Source organism: Bison bison, unplaced genomic scaffold, assembly GCF_000754665.1.
Source record: "Bison bison bison isolate TAMUID 2011002044 unplaced genomic scaffold, Bison_UMD1.0 scf7180017864177, whole genome shotgun sequence".
Lineage (NCBI taxonomy): Eukaryota > Metazoa > Chordata > Mammalia > Artiodactyla > Bovidae > Bison > Bison bison.
This window is the reverse complement of record NW_011494749.1, coordinates 854,974-876,414: the sequence shown is the minus strand read 5'-3', so window position 1 is coordinate 876,414 and position 21,441 is coordinate 854,974. Positions and strand designations below refer to the sequence as shown.

At 38.2% G+C, this 21,441-nt stretch overlaps 1 protein-coding gene across 1 annotated transcript in view; it reads right to left on the bottom strand.

Annotated features, from left to right (window-relative positions):
- Positions 1 to 21,441, bottom strand: part of THADA (thyroid adenoma associated) — a 333,765-nt gene that overhangs the window by 306,797 nt on the left and 5,527 nt on the right. The window contains exons 4-14 of the mRNA XM_010842320.1: positions 20,694 to 20,824; positions 18,105 to 18,256; positions 17,957 to 17,989; positions 17,661 to 17,709; positions 14,215 to 14,396; positions 11,944 to 12,038; positions 10,420 to 10,640; positions 8,744 to 9,441; positions 6,858 to 7,009; positions 5,588 to 5,743; positions 4,572 to 4,694 (exon numbers count right to left, since the gene is read on the bottom strand). Of these exons, the coding sequence (XP_010840622.1) occupies positions 4,572 to 4,694; positions 5,588 to 5,743; positions 6,858 to 7,009; positions 8,744 to 9,441; positions 10,420 to 10,640; positions 11,944 to 12,038; positions 14,215 to 14,396; positions 17,661 to 17,709; positions 17,957 to 17,989; positions 18,105 to 18,256; positions 20,694 to 20,824 (1,992 nt within the window). The remainder of the gene's footprint in view (positions 1 to 4,571; positions 4,695 to 5,587; positions 5,744 to 6,857; positions 7,010 to 8,743; positions 9,442 to 10,419; positions 10,641 to 11,943; positions 12,039 to 14,214; positions 14,397 to 17,660; positions 17,710 to 17,956; positions 17,990 to 18,104; positions 18,257 to 20,693; positions 20,825 to 21,441) is intronic.

The window sequence follows — 21,441 nt, the reverse complement described above, 5'->3', positions numbered from 1 at the left end:
TAAACATAATTGTACTAACTCACAACAGGTGGGGAAACAGTGGCTGACTTTATTTTTGGGGGGCTCCAAAATCACTGCAGATGTGAGTGCAGCCATGAAATTAAAAGATGTTTACTCCTTGGAAGGAAAGTTATGACCAACCTAGACAGCATATTAAAAAGCAGAGGCATTACTTTGCCAACAAAGGTCCGTCTAGTCAAGGCTATGGTTTTTCCTGTGGTCATGTATGGATGTGAGAGTTGGACTGTGAAGAAAGCTGAGCACTGAAGAACTGATGATTTTGAACAGTGTTGGAGAAGACTCTTGAGAGTCCCTTGGACTGCAAGGAGATCCAACCAGTCCATCCTAAAGGAGATCAGTCCTGGGTGTTCATTGGTGGGACTGATGTTGAAGCTGAAACTCTAATACTTTGGCCACCTGATGTGAAGAACTGACTCATTTGAAAAGACCCTGATGCTGGGAAAGATTGAAGGCAGGAGAAGAAGGAGACGACAGAGGATGAGATGGTTGGATGGCATCACTGACTCAATGGACATGAGTTTGGGTAAACTCCGGGAGTTGGTGATGGACAGGGAGGCCTGGCATGCTGCAATCCATGAGGTGGCAAAGAGTCTGACATGACTGAGCGACCAAACTGAACTGAACAACAGGTTATCTTGAAAGTACCACTAGTACCATTCTAAAGGGTGAATTTTTTTTTTTCTGCTTTAGAGAGAAAAAAAATTTTTAAGCAATACTAGATGTTCACTTTGCTTGACAATTCAGATTGGCACCCTTGACCATGAGCTTATGACTTCAATGAATCCTATCTTTATAAAGTTAACAAGAAGTACAGAAGACACTGGAAACATTCATTAAAAAAATACGTGCACTCCCACATTCACTGCAGCACTGTTTACAATAGCCATGATACAGAAACAACCTAAGTATCTATGGCTGGATAAACATAAATAATTCAGACAGAAAAAGACAAATGATCTCATTGTATACAGAATAAAATTCAATTAATTTAAAAAAGTAAAACAAACAAATCAAGCAATACAGAGAACAGATTGGTAGATGCCAGAGCTGGAGGGGGGGAGGCGTTGAAAAAATGGTACAAGCTTCAAGTTATAAAATAAATAGGTCATGGAATGTAATGTACAATATGGTGACTATAGTTACAATATATAATACTCTATTATATATTTGGAAGCTGCTAAGAAAAAAATTTTGTATAATTTTATATGGTGAAAAATGTTAACTAGACTTAGTGTGGTAATCATGTCGCAATATATACAAATAATGAACCACTGTATTATAGACCTGAAACTAATGTAATACATCGATTATACCTGATTTTTTTTTAAGTTAAAAACAACAACAAAAAGTACAATTCTAACTGTAGTCCAGACAAGAAAAAAAACTTCTTTTTGGTGAAAACATGATCCATTCTGCCTTGACTTATGTTAAATCTGTATGACTACTGATTTTCTTCACCAGAAGCATTCAAGCATCAAAGGTATGTATACTTTTTAAAGTTTTAAAATGACCAAAGAAATATCCAATATGCATTACTTGATAAATTTGATAACTAAGTATTTAATATCTGACTATAAAGACACAATTCAAAACAAAGACCCAACTATTTTACTGTCTTTTATCTGCACCTTTGAGATTGTTACTCTGCCTTTCTGTTTATACAACTGATCACAAATGAAAACTTTTAGTAAAAATGCAATTAAAAAAAAAAGCAATGTGGGAAATACTTCATCCAAGATAAAGTCTTCTTCCTCTAATTAAAACAAATAATTATAACTTCTACATAAGGCCAAAGAAAAAACTTAGGAAGAAAAGCTGTTATCCTCAAGACTCTCATATATTGCTATGCTCCAACAACATATAGCTCATCAGCATAAAAACAGTCCCAGTCCCTGTCTTTAGACAGCATCCCTGCATTCATTTCTTCAGTCAAGGATAAACAACCTTGGGGATTTATCCTGTAGGGCCTAGCTACTTTATTCCTTTGAAATCCAATAAACTAGTCTTAATTATAAATGAGTAGTATAGTATCCACATTCAAGAGCAACAAGTTTATCCTTTAGGAATTATCCTAATTGCAGTGTCAATTACATTTTTAGAAATAATGCTTCTTTCCCTCAACCAGACTGCAACCACAATGGAGACAGGAAGGACAGTCTATGGACATCTATGTCCCTAGTCCCGCAAATAGTCTCCTACACACACAGTAAGGGCTCAGTATATGCTCTAGTCTTTTTCCACTGGAAAAGGCTTCTGGCCAGGCTTCCAGGTACCTTGGCCGACCATTCAAAACTCTCTATTACTCATTCCCAACTTGATTTTCCAACTCATCTCCCATTATTCAATTCCTCTGTCCCTCAGGTATCTTATGCATCACTCATACTAGTGAATTCACCATTCCCCAAATTCTCTCTGTACTCCCTTACCTCCAAGCCTTCACTCAAGCTGGTACTAAGGGGAAAACTATTCTGATTTGGTTGTCCAGAGCAGATCTGGATTCGAGTCTGGCTCTACCACTTCTGGGCTAAGGAAACTTGGATAGTTTGCTGATTCAACTTTTCCAAACGTCACTTATCTCACTTGGTAAGTGACAATAATAATTCCTGTCTCACAGATTTACCATTAAAGAATAAATGAGAACACTGATATACAGCATTTTATACCTTAAAGTACTCTAGCTCAGAGATCCCCAACCACTGGGTCACAGTCCAGTTAACAGTCTGTGGCCTGTTAGAAACTGGGCTACACAGCAGGAGTTGAGCAGAGGACGAGCGAGTGAAACTTAATCTGCATTTACAGCCATTCCCCATCACTCGCATTACTGCCTGAGCTCAGGAAAACAAGCTCAGGGCTCCCACTGATTCTGCATTGTGAGCTGTATAATTATTTCATTATACATCACAATGTAATAATAATAGAAACAAACTGCACAATAAATGTAATACACTTGAATTACCCTGAAACCATCCCCCACTGCCACCCCAGTCCATGGAAAAACTGTCTTCCACAAAACCAGCCCCTGGTACCAAAAACACAGGGACTGTGTACCCAATAGGTTGGGGGACCACTGCTATAGCTCATGTATTTTTAAGTACTATTTAAGCTACTATTTAGGTATGAAATAACCTTCTTCACTAGACTAGAAGACACTTTTTCCCACTCATAGCCTCCTCTTCTCCCACAGCAATTAGTTTGTTGACTAGCACAGTCTACCCGACACTGCACACGACACCCACTGTTCTAATGATGATCACAAAACAGTTCCAAAGTTGCAACCTTCAAAAGCCAGAGTCTACCGTCAGGAGAAAATGTCAGAACTAGGAGACTGACTCAGATCAAGAATCCGAAGGACTAGTTTTCAAAAGCCCACAAACTAAGAAACTGCACATACACGAAGATTCAGAATGTCATCCACAAAATTGCTTTTGTGTTTCTAAGAACCTAATTGATTTTTCACAAATGTCATTTTATTCTTTGCAAAAAGAAGCAAAAGAGATGTGCTTCTGAAGGACTAAAATATAACTGCTCCACACACACATTAAATGCTCAGTATAAACTCTAGTTACTTTTACTGATACCCAGCAGAGTTTTTTAGAGTGATTCAGAATTTACAGACAGCACTCCTGTTTAATCCTCAAAACCAACCTTTTTAGAGAGGTTATTCATCCCACTTATAGACTCATTAAGGTAAGCCAAGTGGTCAGTGGCAGAACTGTGAGTAAATTTATGTCCTTCAAGTTCAGACTATGACTTTCTTATCTTTTTGTTGTTCAGGTTTTACAAAGATGAAGCTAATTTCAGCCTCTGTATAGGAATATTCTTCTTTAGATAATGTTTAACCTTAAGCAGATGAGTGACTATGTCATGGTTCCACTATACCACTTATTATACCTGTTTCCCTAAATGAAATAAAACAAGTGAGCTCTGTTGGGTCTTACGAGAAAATATGCATCTGCTTCTGAGAGGACAGATCTGGAGTAAGAAACCAGTGAAAAGTTCATTCTGTTCTGATGGACAGAAATGGAACCCTGGCCCAGACTACAGCTGCTATATCTGGGGTTCCATCCAGGCCATTACCTCCAGTGCCCTAAAATCCAGTCTTATTCTTCAAGCCCACTTCAAAACAGGATAGAGAGGAACCCCAGTAACTGGACCATGGCTCAGGAATCGCAAACGTCAAGCCACTTTCACGTTAAGACGATAGGGGCAACAGGTCCAGACACAACAGTCCTCTTCCTTGGGGAGGGGGTGGAGGAGTCAGGGCTGCAATTCCCTTTTATTAAAGTACTAAGTTTATCTGGCTCACGTAAGTTGTAAAATATCAAGGTTAGCCCATTAATGTCATTCTGTAACAGACTTCACGTCCAGCACTGGTTCCACAACTCAGGCTATCTTAAGAGAAGTAACAAAGCACCAGAAGGAATATGTAAAACCCAGCTTGAAGGAAAAAAGCGCAGAAGTGCTACTCAGCACGAGTATTATTTCTCTTTAATGTAGATGCAAAATTGTTTCAGGTGTCTTAAAAATCTGTATGTCTGGAAATCACCTACCTTATACTGCTGTAAAGAAACAGAAGGGTGTTGTCTGGTTGACTCACTCCCTGGTTCATGTTTGGATTTACTTTGCTCCAGTTTATAAAGTACCTGAGAGCTTTCCTGTATCCTACAAAACAACTTGGAGAAAAAGAAAAATGAAGTGTATGTGAGCCACATTAACCTGAAATACCAGCTTGAAATGCAAAGGAAGAACTTTCTAAATTTTTTAGACTAAAACTTCAGGCAAGGAGAGTACTGGTTTTCAAACTCTTAGTATTTACCATAGCGTTTCTTTCTGACAGAAAATTAACATTTGTGTTTATAAAACCAAAAACTCAAGTATTACTGCAAATCAGAATACACAGTTATTAAACCAAAATACTCCTATTTCCCTTAGGTCAACGTGAACCTAGAGATGATTAGGTTTACTCCCTTCTATTCTCTACCAACTCTTTACCTCAGAAACATTTCAGGTGATTAATTTAAGCCTAATGATTCAATAAAGACCATTGCTAAAGGCACTTATAGAAATGATAAAAATACAAGGATATCCTTCCTCTTCTTACTAAAGTTTTCCTAAAATACCTTACACCCTGGACTTCCCGGTGGCCCCATGGTTAAGACTCCATGCTTCCATTGCAAGGGGCACAGGTTTGATCCCTGATTAGGGAACAAAAACCCCAAATGCCATGAGGTATGGCCAAAAATATATATTTTTCAAGTACTTTAAAAAAATACCTTACACACTGAAAACTCCAGTGCTAGATTTTTTTTTTCCCCTTTCAAAAAAAGAGCTCAAGGTTGATTTATTACACCAAAGTGAAGGGACTTTTTTCACTCTGGATTTTAAGCCCAAATGTAAACTCAACTGGATCACAGAACAAGCAACTCACAGAAGTGTCATGAAGAGCTCTGGTAGTCCAACTCCATGACCCTTCTTCCCACACTCTCCCCAAATCTGGGCTCTTTCGAAAAATAATTTTCAGGGCAAAGTTTACCACTTTCCTACACTTTCTGAAGAGAAATTTTACCTTTTTAAGAAGAGAACAAATCTGTTGTCGCACTCCTGGAGACTGACTGTTAAGATTGTATGTGATAAAGAACTGGATCCACTGCATTTCTTCTGTGGAAACGATTTCTGTGCTTCGATTACTTTCACAAAGCAAGCCTAATGTATCAATCCGTACCTAAAATACACCAAAGAATAAGATGTTCATTTTTCAATGATGTGTCAGTTGCTCAATACGTCCAACTGTATGCGACCCTACGCACTCTAGCCTGCCAGGCTCCTCTGCCCATGGACTTTTTCAGGTGAGAATAGTGGAGTGGGTAGCTATTTCCTTCTCCAGGGTATCTTCCCAACCCAGGGATCAAACCCGGGCCTCCTGCATTGCAGGCAGATTTTTTACCATCTGAGCCAAAGCCAAAAGCAAAGCCTAAACCACTTAACATGTTTAATTATCTACACAGATATCAAGGCAGAAAAGAAAGGTACATCTCAGTGTACATATATGTATTTCAGAAAAGTCCTATAATCCTAAAGATCCTGTGATTACTTCTTACAAAATTATTTCATTAAATGTACAAACTGAGTATTTACAAAAGTTAAAAATCTTAAAGATTCTTATTCCACAGTAATGTTTAACTACATTCCTTTTCCTCAGTGACCATTCTGCCCCAGCACCACATCACCTCACTCTCCAATTATTGCCATGAACTTCTCACTGGTCTCCTGGGTTCTTTTTGCTCCCACTCTGAAAATTCATCTCTGTTTCCATTCATGCCACTTTCCTGGCTGAAGGTGGAATGACTCTGGCTCCCAGTTACCAACTGGATAAAACCTGAAGTCTTCAGCCTAGCACTGAATGCATCCATAAAATGGACAAAGGACTCCATTCTCGCCAAACAATGTCCTTAGTCACCCTCCAGTCCTTGTTTACCTGCGTCCTTCCAGTTTGAGTGGGCAGTAGGGCTTCCCTGCCTCGAATCACTTTCCTACTCAGCCATCACCTATACTCAAATGAGTCTCTTCTTCTAAGCTTTCCAAGTTCTTATGCATAAAGATACACTTGTGCTATTTTTAAAAGACTTTCCAGTTGTCTTATGAAGGTTTTCTTATTCCCTAAACTAAACTTTAAGTAGCCCAAGTGCAATGTCTACATGCTTCACATCCTTCTTATGGAGCCTTAAAATAGCGTGGGCATAATGTTGGGGGCTTCCATATTGCATGCTATTAATAAATGAATAAACGAATCAGGGATCTACTGCATGTATGAATTCCCAATTACATTGTTCACTTACTTGACAGTGCTGATGAATTAAGCCTTGCTTTATTCTTGCACTGGACACAAGGTCCCTCCAGGCATCAGTTGCAGACTGAAGATGTCCATGAGCTCGAGCTGTTCGTAGACAAGCCATCAAAGCTCCCAGAGCCCCTCTGCTGTCATAAGATCCTAAGGATGGAAAAGATTACTGTTGACTCAAAAACACAGCAACAAAGACCACCACTGTGCTATTAACAACTTCAACAATTCCCATGTTTCCCATTAACATTGTTATTTCATGAAGTAAAAATTGTATTTTTAGCTAAACTCTAACATGAATTAATGTTCCTATTATAAAATCATTATTTAAAAGGATTTAATAGGTCTTATGTCAATATTGTAAACTGAATCCACTTATTGTTAACTTTAAGAAATCATAATTTTTGGCTGATCTTTTTACCTTTTCCTTGACAGTTAGAAAATAAACCAGGAAAAAAAAAAAAACAGGAAAAAAAATCAGGTTTAATTTAATCAGAAATATTTAAAACAATAAAAATAACTAAAATGATTTTCAGCCAAAAATAAGAAAAACACTTCAGTGGCTAAACACCATTATTTCTCTAAAAACAAACACCGAACCTCTCTGTATATCTTGGAGTTAATGTGTCTTCTTAGTAAAGAAGATAAAAGAGGATCACAAAGACCCTGATGCTTTCAGAGGCCAGGACATCAGCTGTTACTAACAGGACAGGGAGCTCTGGGCTCACAGGAGACCTTGATTTAATATAAAGACTGTCTAGCTTCAGAACAGACTCATGGATCCTCAGCTTTAGATGGCTTCTCAAAAATGCAAGAGGGATCATTGTTAAAGATTATAAATAATGGCTCATTTCTATGTACAGGAATCAAATCTTCCAGCTAGCTCATGGCTACTCTTTGAAGGATTGAAAGAATAACTTAAATTTTATTTGGTAATAACCTTAAAATGTGATGGAGGGTACCTATTCCCGCTGCATTAAACAGAATATAATAAATGTAAGCTTTACATGATGAATCAGGATCATTGTTTTATACATTAATTACTAAATTATGCTTTAATGCAGTGATTTCTTCAAAGTTACTGAATTCCAGTGGGATGTTTATACTTATTCTCAACAGCCAGAGAGAGTTTTTTCCTGAGGTCATGCTTCTAAATTTTTCTCTCTTTCCTAGAGACAAGTACTTACTACTGCTAATTTACCTATTTTTAACCTTGCCTACCAGAGAAGGCAATGGCAACCCACTCCAGTACTCTTGCCTGGAAAATCCCATGGACGGAGAAGCCTGGTAGGCTGCAGTCCATGGGGTCGCTAAGAGTCGGACACGACTGAGCGGCTTCACTTTCACTTTTCACTTTCATGCATTGGAGAAGGAAATGGCAACCCACTCCAGTGTTCTTGCCTGGAGAATCCCAGGGACGGGGGAGCCTGGTGGGCTGCCGTCTATGGGGTCGCACAGAGTTGGACACGAATGAAGTGACTTAGCAGCAGCAGCAGCAGCAACCTTGCCTACATCAATTTGTAATTACTATCTCAACCACCTGAAAGTAAATTATATAAAACACACAAACATCTACTCCAGACTGACAACCAAATAATAAAAACTTGATAAAATGAATTAAAACCTAGTAATAAAGGAAACCTCATAATCATAACTGCAATCAATCTTTAGCTTGCAGAAATGACATTAGCCCAAAAACCTATTTGGCTTGATATAAAAACATTCATTTCAATACAAAATTTCTATCTTTAATATCCTCCTTTACTATTTATAGACATGGTAATATTAAAATTTGAATATGGCCAACATCTGCCTCTATAATAGGTACCTCTATTTCAGCAGCTTAACTAGAAACTACTAAAACAAAAAAATTCATTTTCTTACCAGTTTTAGCATCAGCAGAAGTCTGAAGAATCTTTACCATATAGCTTAAGCTCTCAGGGTTGCAGTTCAGTAATTTTGGCAAGTAATAATCAATCACATAAGATTTCTGATCCAGATTTCCTTCACACAGTACACAAAGAAGAGGAGAAACCCAAGTCTCGTGCCACTTGTCAATCCAAGTGCTGTCGACAGCCTGGGATTTCAAACGACTCTTATGATTTTTAAACATGGTTTCCAAGAGGTCACTTGCGTAAGGCACCAGAGACTGGTCCCCCATCACCTCTAAGATTTGCGATGGAATGGTTTTAGCTAATGCCAAAATATGGTCAATTCCTATCAAGTCTACTAAACAACCAAGGCATGTGTACTTTCCTTTACTATGCCATTCCAATCGCAGAAGACTCTCGGTCAGTTCAAAAATGAAACGATCAGCAGACAAATCTGAACCTGACTCTTCTACAGTGAGCTGGTGCATTTGGAGAATATTTCTGAATATGATTTTGGTTTGGTGTCTCAAAGCATCCAGTGGATGTTCCCAGTGGGTATAGACATAGTCCAAAAGCCTCCTAACCACATCTGCATTCCCATTCAGGTTGTCCTTTAGGCTTGGGGAACTTGAGTCAAGGACTTGTATAGCTGAATTAGTCCAAGATGCCAAAATCCTAGACAGAAACATTTCCAGGGTTGACTCCTTGATCCTGAAGAAAAATGAGGCAGGTTAGTATAAACTGACAAATAAAAGGAGTCTAATTCTATAATCATTTAGACCTTAAAAATATAAAGAATGACCATAAAATTGAATTATCATTATATTTACAACAAAAATACAACACAGCCAAAACAAATCTCAAATCTTTCCATTTTGTAAAAGTTAATCCAAAAAAGCACCCAAGGAAACGTGGTTCATTATTTTAACTGTGGTGATGTTTCACAGGTGTTTAAAAATGTACTCAGGGGCCAGGGAGGGGGAATATTAGAGTGAATCAGCTTTCTCTGGGCATAAATGAAATTATTCTAAAGTTGATTATGGTGGGAGTTGTACAACCCTATAAATATACTGAAGAAAAATAACTGAAATTGCACAATTTAAGTAGGTGAATTGTATGGAATGTAAATTACACCTCAATATAGCTGTTCAATGACTTTAAAATGTACATAACTTACATTAAAACACACACACACACACACACAAAATACAATCCAATGAAGTCAGAGACCTCATTACAGTTCTGGCTTGGGTGCTTGTAGGTAATATGCTGTTAGGTAAGCATTTACTTTGCTAAGCTTCATTTTACCCATTCAATAGATTGGGTTTCCTATCCTATCTATCAGACATGTGAGGATCGAACTGAACTACCTATGTTGATGTTATTCATAAACTCAAAAGCTTTATCCATACACAAATATTTATGGTTTTTAAAAATGCTTACATAAGAGACTGAGTGCTAAAATTAATTTGACAAATTGTCACAAGTTAACCTGCCCTAAAATTTCTCTCTCTCTGTGCCATCATCCCATCTTCTGTTCTACTCTCACACCCACTTCATTCTCTACACATATCTCCTTTTTAATTTAAGATTACCCTGACCACTTTTCACTGAATTACTAAGCAAGCTAACTTAACTGCCATCTTATAAATGTCTGACAAGCAAAGCAAAATACGAGACTAAACTCACTGTGAACTCAAGGTGAACAAAACACGCACAGTATTCAGGAGCAGGGCCTCCCCACTGGGGCCCATCCTCCCCTCCTGCCAGTCCAACATAGTGAGTGTCCCCTGACACAGGAAGAGGAGAGCTGATGGGGGGACATCAGCACAACAAAGGCTCTTGCAGCAGCTCAAAAGCCACTCGGGGGCGCTGGTGGGGTCCACGGAACGGAGAAGCACACTGCTTATCTGCAAAATACAACAGAGCTGATACACATAAAGCCTCTAAAACTTTCCAGAGATACTTCAAAATATAAATGCAAAATGCTCTCCCCCCTGAAACATACTAGGAAAAACAGCTGAACCTAAAGGCAAAAAGTCACAAGAGTTAAAATTATTATACCAAAAGGAAAAAAATTGAATCTAAGTATATGAACCCTTTTGCTGGTCTGAATGTACTGGGCGAGCACAACACATTGCCCCCTGCAGGTGGATAAGCGTACTAACTAATGCTTTTTTTAGAGGTGGTTTGAGAAATTCAAATTTTTAAACTTTATCCTACTTTGTGTGAGCTCATAAAACAGTACACGTCTATTTTGCATAAAGTAATTCTGCTCTTAGTAAAGAACTAAAATAAGTTTCCTCAATAAGAAAAAAATACTGCTAGTACTAAATCCAAGAATTATGGCCCAAATTATGAAATACACTTTCCATATAATCAAATTCACTGAACAACTAACTGATTCTAGTGCAATATCTGGGTTAGTCTTAAGAAAAATAACATATTTACCAAAAAGTTATTACCAAATATACCTATACATCAATCTCTGCATAATTTTTTTTTTCAGTTCCACCAGTTTATTGCTACCAACCCATGTCCCTCCACCCTCCTCATGCATGAGTACTCAGTCATGTAACCCCATGGACTGCACCCCACCAGGCTCCTCTGTCCATGGACTTTTTCAGGCAAGAATACTGGAGTGGGTTGCCATTTCCTTCTCCATCTGTATAATTTTAATGTTATAAATATCTTTTATGATACTGAGAGATGGAACTGAAAACAATGCTAGAAAAAAACAAGGATATATACCCAAAAATGTTGACAATGATCATCTTCATGAAATGGATTTACATGTGACTATTATTGCCTTCTTTCTGCTTTATCCAAATTTTTGAAACTGTCACTTATTTTCTTTATTATTTATGTGGCTGTGTTGGGTCTTAGTTGCACCATGCAGGATCTTTTGCTGAGGCTCAAGGGCTCTCTAGTTATCGCATGGAGGCTCAGTATTGCAGTGTGTGGGCTTGGCTGCTCCTTGGCACGTGGGATCTTTAGTTCCCCAATCAGGGATTGAACCTATGTCCCCTGTATTGCAAAGTAAACTCTGAACCACTGGACTGCCAGGGAAGTCCCAAGACTGTCACTCATTATAAGAGAAAAGGGTAATCAGAAAGACTACGAAAAAAAATGTTTTAATTCACTCTTTATAAATATTTTTAAAACATGTTTAACTATCAACAAAGTACAATCCTAAAAAGGACATGTACTTACCAAATCAGGAATCTTTTCAGGTGGATGAAACATAGCCTTAATAAAAAGAATAACAGCTAATCCAGATGTACTCTGAATTGTCTGTAAGAGACCATCTATTTGCAAAAAAAGCAGAAAGCATGTATTAAATGATGATAGACACTGTGGTATAATAGAAAGAGTACATGCTGTGGGGCCAGAGAGTACTGGGTGCAATTTCTAGCTTGACCACTTACTAGGTGAATAAGACTAGATTAAGTTATTTTACTTCCCAGGGATTCAGTTTTCTCTTCCGTAAATTGAGGAAAAAATAACTATCTGACACAATTGTTGTAAGGTTGAAATAGATAATGAACATAAAGGCTTCTATGCTCAGCACACAAATACTCAATCCAAACATCCCCTCTCTCTTCCTCTCCATCTACTGCCTCCCAGCACATGCCCCAGCAGTACCTCCTGGCCCCTCTCTTCCACTGCTGTGTGTGCATCTCAACTCCCATGCACATTACTTTTTCTGAAAGTGATCTCAGGGCTTGTGTAAAGAGCCTACATCAGTACTAATTACAAACTCTGCTCTCACTGGCACTGTACCCAATGTAACCAAACAACGCTGGCGTACTTCTTTTCATTATCTATTAGCCTCTGGTTTGTAAGAAAGTATACAAAATAATACAGTGGATTATTCAACATGGGTAAGAATTATGAATAGCTACTATAAACGATCTTCCAAAAATTTATTCTGCCCTTCATCCCACAGTTGTTAACTATGACTTTGATTGGGACATCCAAGTGCCCAGGCAAAGACAGGCTACCTGTTTCCTCAATCTTCCTTACAACTGAAGGTACCAGAGGACGATTCAGGCCAATGGAATATAAGTAGAAATCTTTTGGCTATTTTTTTTTCTTTCAGATTAAAGGTAAAGATGTAACTGGTCCTCTTTCCTGCCCTGAATACAGACAAGAGGTCTGGAGGTAGAGTAGTCATACAGTAACCAAGAAACAGCAAACATGTGGATGAAAGCCAACATACTGAAGACGGCAAAGCAGAAAGGCAGAAATGTTCCATCCATTTAAAAAAATGTGATATGTCCTTTAATTACAGGTGCCCCCTTCGCCCTTTTCTTCTTGTTATAATTTCTGTTGAAGGACTCTGGCCTTTTAACCTGTACTGCTGCTGCTGCTGCTGCTAAGTCGCTTCAGTCGTGTCCGACTCTGTGCAACCCCAGAGATGGCAGCCCACCAGGCTCCCCCATCCCTGGGGTTTTCCAGGCAAGAACACTGGAGCAGGTTGCTATTTCCTTCTCCAATGCATGAGAGTGAAAAGTGAAAGTGAAGTCGCTCAGTCGTGTCCGACTCTTAGCGACCCCATGGACTGTGGCCCACCAGGCTCCTCCGTCCATGGGATTTTCCAGGCAAGAGTACTGGAGTGGGGTGCCATCGCCTTCTCCGTTTAACCTGTACAGTTTTCCACAATCTGGATGTTTATTTACCCCTAGTGTGATTCAACACATCCTTCTGTCCTCTGTAATCCCTGCAAACTAGCAGGTGACTGAGAGACGGATCAATCTCAAGTTCAATCCCTTTGGGAAAAACTACAAGTGGTAAAATCAAGACCACAAAGCAAGAGGCACGTGTTATCTGGTTGTCTCCTTCTGTAATGTTAATAGCCGTTGATGCTTAATGCCCATCTTAAGTCACTGGGAGTTACAGAAGGGTGATATTCCAACTCTATCATTTCAGCTTCTCGGTTGAAATACTTTAAAAAAAAAAAAAAGACATTTTCTCTCATTAATCACTTGGTTTCCTGGTGGTACAGATCATATGGATAGAATCAACCTGAGACATAAGGAGGAAGAATGACCCCACAGTGACCACGGGCATGATTTGAAGGAAGCACCCGCTGCTAAGGAAAAATGTACAGGTTACACTAAACTTTCCAGATCTTACCTTCAGATTTGGAAATTTCTCAAGAATTTTCTTTCACTTTTTAAAGTCTGTGGCTTTTCAACACTAAGGCTGTTACGTTTTCTGCTTTGTATGCAATACACACATGCACATACGCACATACACACACACACACATTTAGAAAAGTCCTGCAGTGTTATCCCGATAAGTTGAACTGGTATCTTTGAAAGAAAAAGTATTAAAACCTTATAATCCAGGATCTTTCCGCACTTTGAGGGGTTGAGGGAAAGGAAGTTCTATTATCACAGCTAAGTATTGAATATCTCATACCATTAGAAGTGAAAACAGATTAACAATTATAATCATCACTGTATGTTTTATACTTACCATCACTTAAAAAGTTGGTAAACATACTCAGCAGTCCACACATACTTTGCCAGGTAGGAGAATTCTTCAAATGAAGTCTCTGGAAACCCTGTACTTTCTGTACTAACATCACCAAAACTCTAATGCTCACCAACAAGTCATTCATCAACCGCGTTTGAACAATATGATTCCCAGCCAATTTTCTACAACAAAGAAAAGACAGTATTACAAAAGAAAAGTCAAAATGTCACCTCTTTTCTCACCAAAATAATTCCTCATCAAACAGCCAAAATCAATTTTAGATTATAATCCCTTTTTCTCAGCTAATGACTAACTTCATTTCTTCTTTTTAAGAGTAAAAATAACAAATCAAGAATAAATGACACAATTTTAAAATCTGAATACTCCCTAACTTTACAATTTCCTTGACCTAACTTCCAAAATGCTGTTAGATTTTCTCCTATTTCACTTTTTTCATGCTTCTGAGACAACATGGCTAATTCATCCTCTTCTCCCTGATGTCCTTACATTAGATTTCACCACAACTCAGTCCTTACCTCTTCTGTCCATCTAACTCACTCCCTTGATGCTAAGTTCATTTATCTCATAAGCTTTAAATTATAATCTATATGCTGACAATTCCCCAATTTTCATCTCCAACCCAGACCTCTCTTCCTAATTCCAGACTTGTGTGTACAACTTTGTATTCAATATCTTCACCTGGATGTCTGACACACTTATCTGCAACTCCACACTCGCTCCACCTGCTAGAATCTCTATCCTACAGAAAATGCAATTATCCTTGACTCCTTTCCCACTCATCTTATCTGTAAGAAAATCCTGTGGTTCTACCTTCAAAACACATCCATTATCAGACCACCTCCACTGCTACTCCCAGCCACTCTCATCTCTCCCTCACTGTTACCGCCAGAGTCTGAGCTAGTCTCCCAGCGTCCATGCCTGCCACTTGCAGTCTGTCCACTGCTACTCCCAGCCACTCTCATCTCTCCCTCACTGTTACCGCCAGAGTCTGAGCTAGTCTCCCAGCGTCCATGCCTGCCACTTGCAGTCTGTCCTCAACATAGCAGAATGCAAGAGTGATATTAAAAGAAAAAACAGGGAAAACGGTTTGGGGGTTCCTCAAATAGTTACACATCGAATATTTATATGATCCAGCAATTCTACTCCTAAGTATACACGGAGAAAACTAAAAGTAGAGACTCAAACTGTTATTTATATATCAATGTTTATAGCAGCATTATTCACATTAACCAAAAGACAGAAACAACCCAAATGTTTATCAACAATCAAGTGCATAAACAAAATATGGTCTATGCATACAATGGAATATGATTTCACCATAAAAAGGAGTGAAATTCTGAAACAAGCTACAACAAAGATTAACCTTTAAAACATTATAAGTCAGACAAAAAAGACAAATACTATATCCCACTTATTTGAGGTATCCAGAATTCAAAGAGACAGAAAGTAGAATAGAGGCTACCAGGGGATTTGGGAAGAGATAAAAAGACAGTGAATTTTCTTTTGGATACATTGAATCTGAGGCACCTGTAAAAGATGCAAGTTGAGATGTCCAGAAGACAACCACTAAAGCAGTCTACCACTTCGAGAAGAGATCTAACTTGGAGTGATAAATCTGGGCATCCTAAGTATAGCGATGTAGGTGACACCAAAGAAGTGGACAATACTAAGCAGTCAAAACAAACAGAATGGAAAGGACAGAACTCACACTGAAGAGATGAGCAGAGAAAGAGAAGCTTAAAGGGGACGAGACGGAGCTCCAGGTAAGGCAAAAGAGATCTTGGGTTAAAGATGGCACACAGGTGTTACTTTTACTCTCCCCTCAGAGCCTCCCTAAACCACAGCCAAGGGATTTACAACATTAAAAGATATAAATACACAAGGGCAACAAACAGACAACAAGACAATACTAAAATTTAAGTAGCAGATGGATGAATGATAACTGACTTAACAGGATCAAGAATGATTCTGAATCCTAAGTCAGAGAACACACCCAGAGCAACCTGATTTGCAGCCCCTAAAGGCTAAAAAATTGTTGCCACCAGGTGCTCCTTGACATGAAGGAAAATGTAGGATGAAAACAGGAAGAGTTGTTATAAGTCTGTTGAAGAAGAATGCCAACTCTGGGCCATCCCTCCCAGCTACCAAACAACATTCCTTGGTTTTACCTCTAGGGACGGTAAAACAGCAAGTGACTGGACAGGAAGAGAACACACAAAGTTAAGGCAATGATACCATATTGCAAGCAGGAGAATTAGGAAAACATCTGCACAATAAATGCTAAATGTCAAGATCTCAGCTTTATTCCCTCACTGAGCAACCAGAATATTAAGCCAGTGGTCTGAAAGGTTCTTCCTTGGCAAATCCACTAGCCATGCAAAAAGACCTAAAGATACTGACATCAAGGGTTCCCCAAAGAAACAATCCAGCTAGACCAGACTTCAATAAAGCCTACAATCAACCCCATCCATACCTGTGTGTGTGCTTAGTCGTTCAGTCACGTCCAACTCTTTGCAACCCCAAGGACTGCAGCCCACCAGGCTCCTCTGTCCATGGGGTTCTCCAAGAAAGAATACTGGAGTGGGTTGCCATGCCCTCCTCCAGGGGATTTTCCCAACCCAGGGATCGAACCCAGATCTCCCACACTGCAGGTGGATTCTTTACTGTCTGAGCCACCAGGGAAGCCCCCATCCATATGTACAAAGGTTCAAATCAAGTCTCAGTGCCCCAGTCTTAAATGAGCACTCAGACAGGGATTACCAGACTTCCAAGGAAAGCTTCTGGCAACAAACATAGTGACCAAAAGCAGCAAACAAAAAAACAGCTTGAAAGAAACAGAGCCCTATGTAAAGATATGAAAACTTAAAAAAAAGAAAACTCTACTATTAATATCCTCAGAGAGATAACAGAGCATATGTCACCTATGAAATAACAACAGGATGCTATGAAAAAGAAACAGTAAAGAAAAGAACTCTTCCCTTTCTCATTTATTCCCATAACTTATTTGATTTTTAATTAAATATCAAATCTCAAAAAATAAATTTAAATAATTACATCTAATATTAATGGAGAGGGATGGAAAGAAGTACACCCTAGACCCTTCTTAAAAATTTCCTTGTACAAAGACAAGGCGTGTGTGCATGCTAAGTCGCAGCAGTCATGTCTGACTCTTTGCGACCCCATGGACTGTAGCCCACCAGGGTCCTCTGTCCATGGAATTCTCCAGGCAAGATTACTGGAGTGGGTTGCCACGCCCTCCTTCGGGGGGGTTTCCCGACCCAAGGATAGAACCCGGGTCTCCTGCGGCTCCCACACTGCAAGCAGACTCTTTACCACTCAGCCACCAGGGAAGCCCGTACAAAGATAAAGTACCACTGCAAATGTGCATACGCACATGCACAGGCATGAAGACATGTAACACTTGCCTGTTTTCTTCTGAGATTTCAATTAAACTCTTCTGCAGGAAATGAAGCACTGAAACAAAAAGGACATAAGAAAAAATCAGAGTTTGAAACTGTGAACTCTGACTTCAGCACAAGAAAATATTTAAAATCACTGCTACCTAAAACGGTATCATAAAAGTAGAAATTTAAAAGGAAGGAGCATAATATACCTTCATCATATGTAGTAATCCACCCACCGTCAAGAAACTTAAAAGAATCAGTTACAAAACGACTTATACAAGCAGTCACCTCTCAGAATAAAATAAAATAGAACTTACCATTTTCAAGAAGATTATTAACACTTGATCTACCTGTGGGGAGAAAATTAACACTGGTAAGGAGTTTCAGAACTAAAATTAACACCATTCAAAACACTGATGGAATGACATGTTAGCCAGAAAAAGTACCAGAAAAAAGCTAGCTTACCCAAGTCGAAGTTTTCCATACAGGAAGATATATTGTCAATAACTTTTCTGTAAGAGTACAGATCAGTACTCGTATTCAACTCTTCCTGAAGACGAGAAGTAAAACTCTGTGTAGCCTCAATTAGAAAAAATTCAGGTAGGCCATTTAGTGAGCTAGAAAAAGAACCAAATATTAAAAATTTGACAACCTTAGAGTATGTTCAAGGCAATGTTGGGAGGGAAGAGAATATTACAAATGAAGAAATATTGAACTATACCTTCAAAATACAGTCAGAGAATAACTGCATACCACTATCATTGGGACTCCGTGGTCTATCATCTCTCCTCTGGTCTTCCAGTTTCCAACCTGCTTTGCTCCCTTTCCAAGGACTAACCTCAACAGAGCAGCCAGACTGATATTACTAAAACACCATTTATTCCTCTGCCTAAAACCATCCAACAATGTCTTTCTCAGTCAATGCAGTAGCCAAAGTGCTTACAATGACTTATGAGACTTTACACAATATGGCCCCCCCATCATCTCTCTGGTTCATCTTGATCCTTGTTCACTTAGCTGTAGCTACACAGCCTTCCTCCATTCCAACAACATGCCAAAGTCTTTGTACTTGTTATTTCTTCCACCTGGAATTCTCTTCTCTCAAATATTCCAAAGATTATTCCCCATTCATCATTTCCTCATCCCTTTCGGGTCAATCTCAAAGATCACCCTGTCAATGACACTAAACAAAGATATCTGAAAAGACTACTATATTTTACACTGTAGCCCTCACCCCCATCCTTGGGACTCCCTTTCCTACTTCTCTGCTTTGTTTCTTTATCCATAGCACTCATTCCCTCCTATATATTTTGCTTATTTTTCTATCTCCTGTCTTCCTCTTAGAAATAACCTCCATTCTGTTTCATTCACTATGTCCCCAATGCCTAGAAGAACACTTGACACATAGTAGATAATCAGTAAAAATCTATTGAATGGGTAAATTAAATATAATGCCAATTTTACCACAGTTTATCTAAATTAACATTTTTTTTTTAATTGACTCAACAATTCTAAAGTTTTTCTGGAAGGAAAAAATATTGAAAAATAGGAATATTGAGGAGTACAATTTAGCAATACCTATCAAAAATTTTGATAGGCATAAGTCTGGTCAAGAAATTTCACTTCTAGGAATTCATTTCAGAGAAATACACATATATAATTACATATACAACTAAGAATATCACTGTAGCATTAGTGGAATAATGAAAACTTGAAAGCAATCTATCAGTGGAGAAGAGATATGTAATATGGCACATATGAATTTCAGTGCATCCATATTATGGAGTATCTATAGCTGTTAGATAGAATGAGGACTTTTGGTGGAAATGTAAAATAGTGCAGCCATATGGAAAATTGCTTCCAAGTTCCTTGGAAAATTAAAAATAGAGTTACCATATTCAGCAATCCCACTTCTGCATATATATCCAAAAGAACTGAAAGCAGGATCTCTAAGAGATATTTGCACACCTGTGTCCAAAAAGCAGCACTACTCACAACAGTCAAGAGGAAGAAGCAACCCAAATCTCTATCAGCAGGAATGGATGGACAATGTGCTATATAAATACAACAGAGTATGAATCAGCTTTAAAAGGAAGGAACGCGGTCATGTGTTACAACACGGATGAATCTTGAGGACATTAAGTTAGTCACAGAAAGATAAGTTCAAATATTCCACTTATACAGGGTACTAAAGTAATCAAAACCATAGAAACAGAAAGAATAATGGTGGTTGCCAGGGACGAGGGGGAGAAGGAAATAAGGAGTTCTTGTTTAGCGAGTACAGTTTCAGTTTTATAAGATGAAAAAATTCTAGAGATCCACAGCATAATAATGTGAATACACTTAACACTACTGAACTGAACACTCAAAAATGGTTAGGATGGTAAATTTTATGTTATGTGGGGGATTTTTAACTACAACTAAAAAATAAAGACTATACTGACATGAAGATATCTCTAAGACATTCTTTAGTGAAGAATAACCTACGAAGAAACACCCAGAGTATAATCCCATTTATGTAAAAGCATGCATACACTAAATCCAGGAACAAGATCTAGAAAGAAACACCAAAGTGTTAAGTAATAACCTTTACCAAGAAAAAAGAGAGGCCAGAAATAGTGCAATGGAAAGCTCACTTTTTATTTTGTGTACTTCTATACAGCTTTAAGTTTTTACACTAAGCATATATTTCTATATTACCTATGTAATTAAAAACGTTTAAACAAAAACAGATAGGACAGAGAGAAAAAAAACAGTAGGGTGACAGGTTTAAATTTAACCAATAATTACATTACATGTAAATGTACTAAACCAGGAGTCTGCAATAGCCTACAGCCTATTTTTTTAAGGTCTGTGACCTAAGAAGCCTTTTACATTTTTAAAGAATTATGATAAATGAATAAACAAAACAAAACAAAGACAAAATTGTATGAATGAAATTGCTAAGTGATATATTTCATTTCAGTTTTACCAAAGAGGGAATCTTAAATACTAGTTACTTTCAGTCAAACTGAACATTTACAATGCCTAACTTTGCTTTCTTTTTTTTCTTACCTTGCCAAGACTTTCTTCAAGGGATTCTTTAGATTCAAAGAAAGATAAATGCCTGCTAAAATATCCAAACAACTTCGAATAGTGGGATCACATGTGCCATTTTTATTTGCCTTCTCCAGTAAGGGCACAATCTATAATCCAAAAAATTCAAAGTTATAGTAATTTTTTTCTAATATCAAGTATAGAAAAGTAACATGGATTCAAATACTTTGTCTCAATTTTAATGTGTAATATTTTCCACACTACACTGTTTTAAACACCTATTTCAATATTTATTAACTTTTTTAAACCACGCCCCCAACACTCACTTTACCCTCCAGACCCACCTTCACTGAAAATTACTGACTTGTTAATGGCTTAAGGTACAGGAATTCTGTAGCATTACTGAAAACCAATGATACATTTAACTGCTTTCCAAAAAATACTATGCAGGTTCAAATGATAAATCCTAATATCAAAGGTAAGGACAATTTTTACATTTTGCGTTAACTTTTTAATGTATCTGCTAAAAAGTTTTGAAGATCCAGATAGATAAAAATATTTTTCTAATTTATCTCTACCAAAAAAGAATGCACTATTATCTCATAAGGACTTCCCTGGTGGCTCAGATGGTAAAGCGTCTGCCTACAATGCAGGAGACCTGGGTTCAATCCCTGGGTTGGGAAGATCTCCTGGAGAAGGAAATGGCAACCCACTCCAGTACTCTTGCCTGAAAAATTCCATGGACGGAGGAGCCTGGTAGGCTACC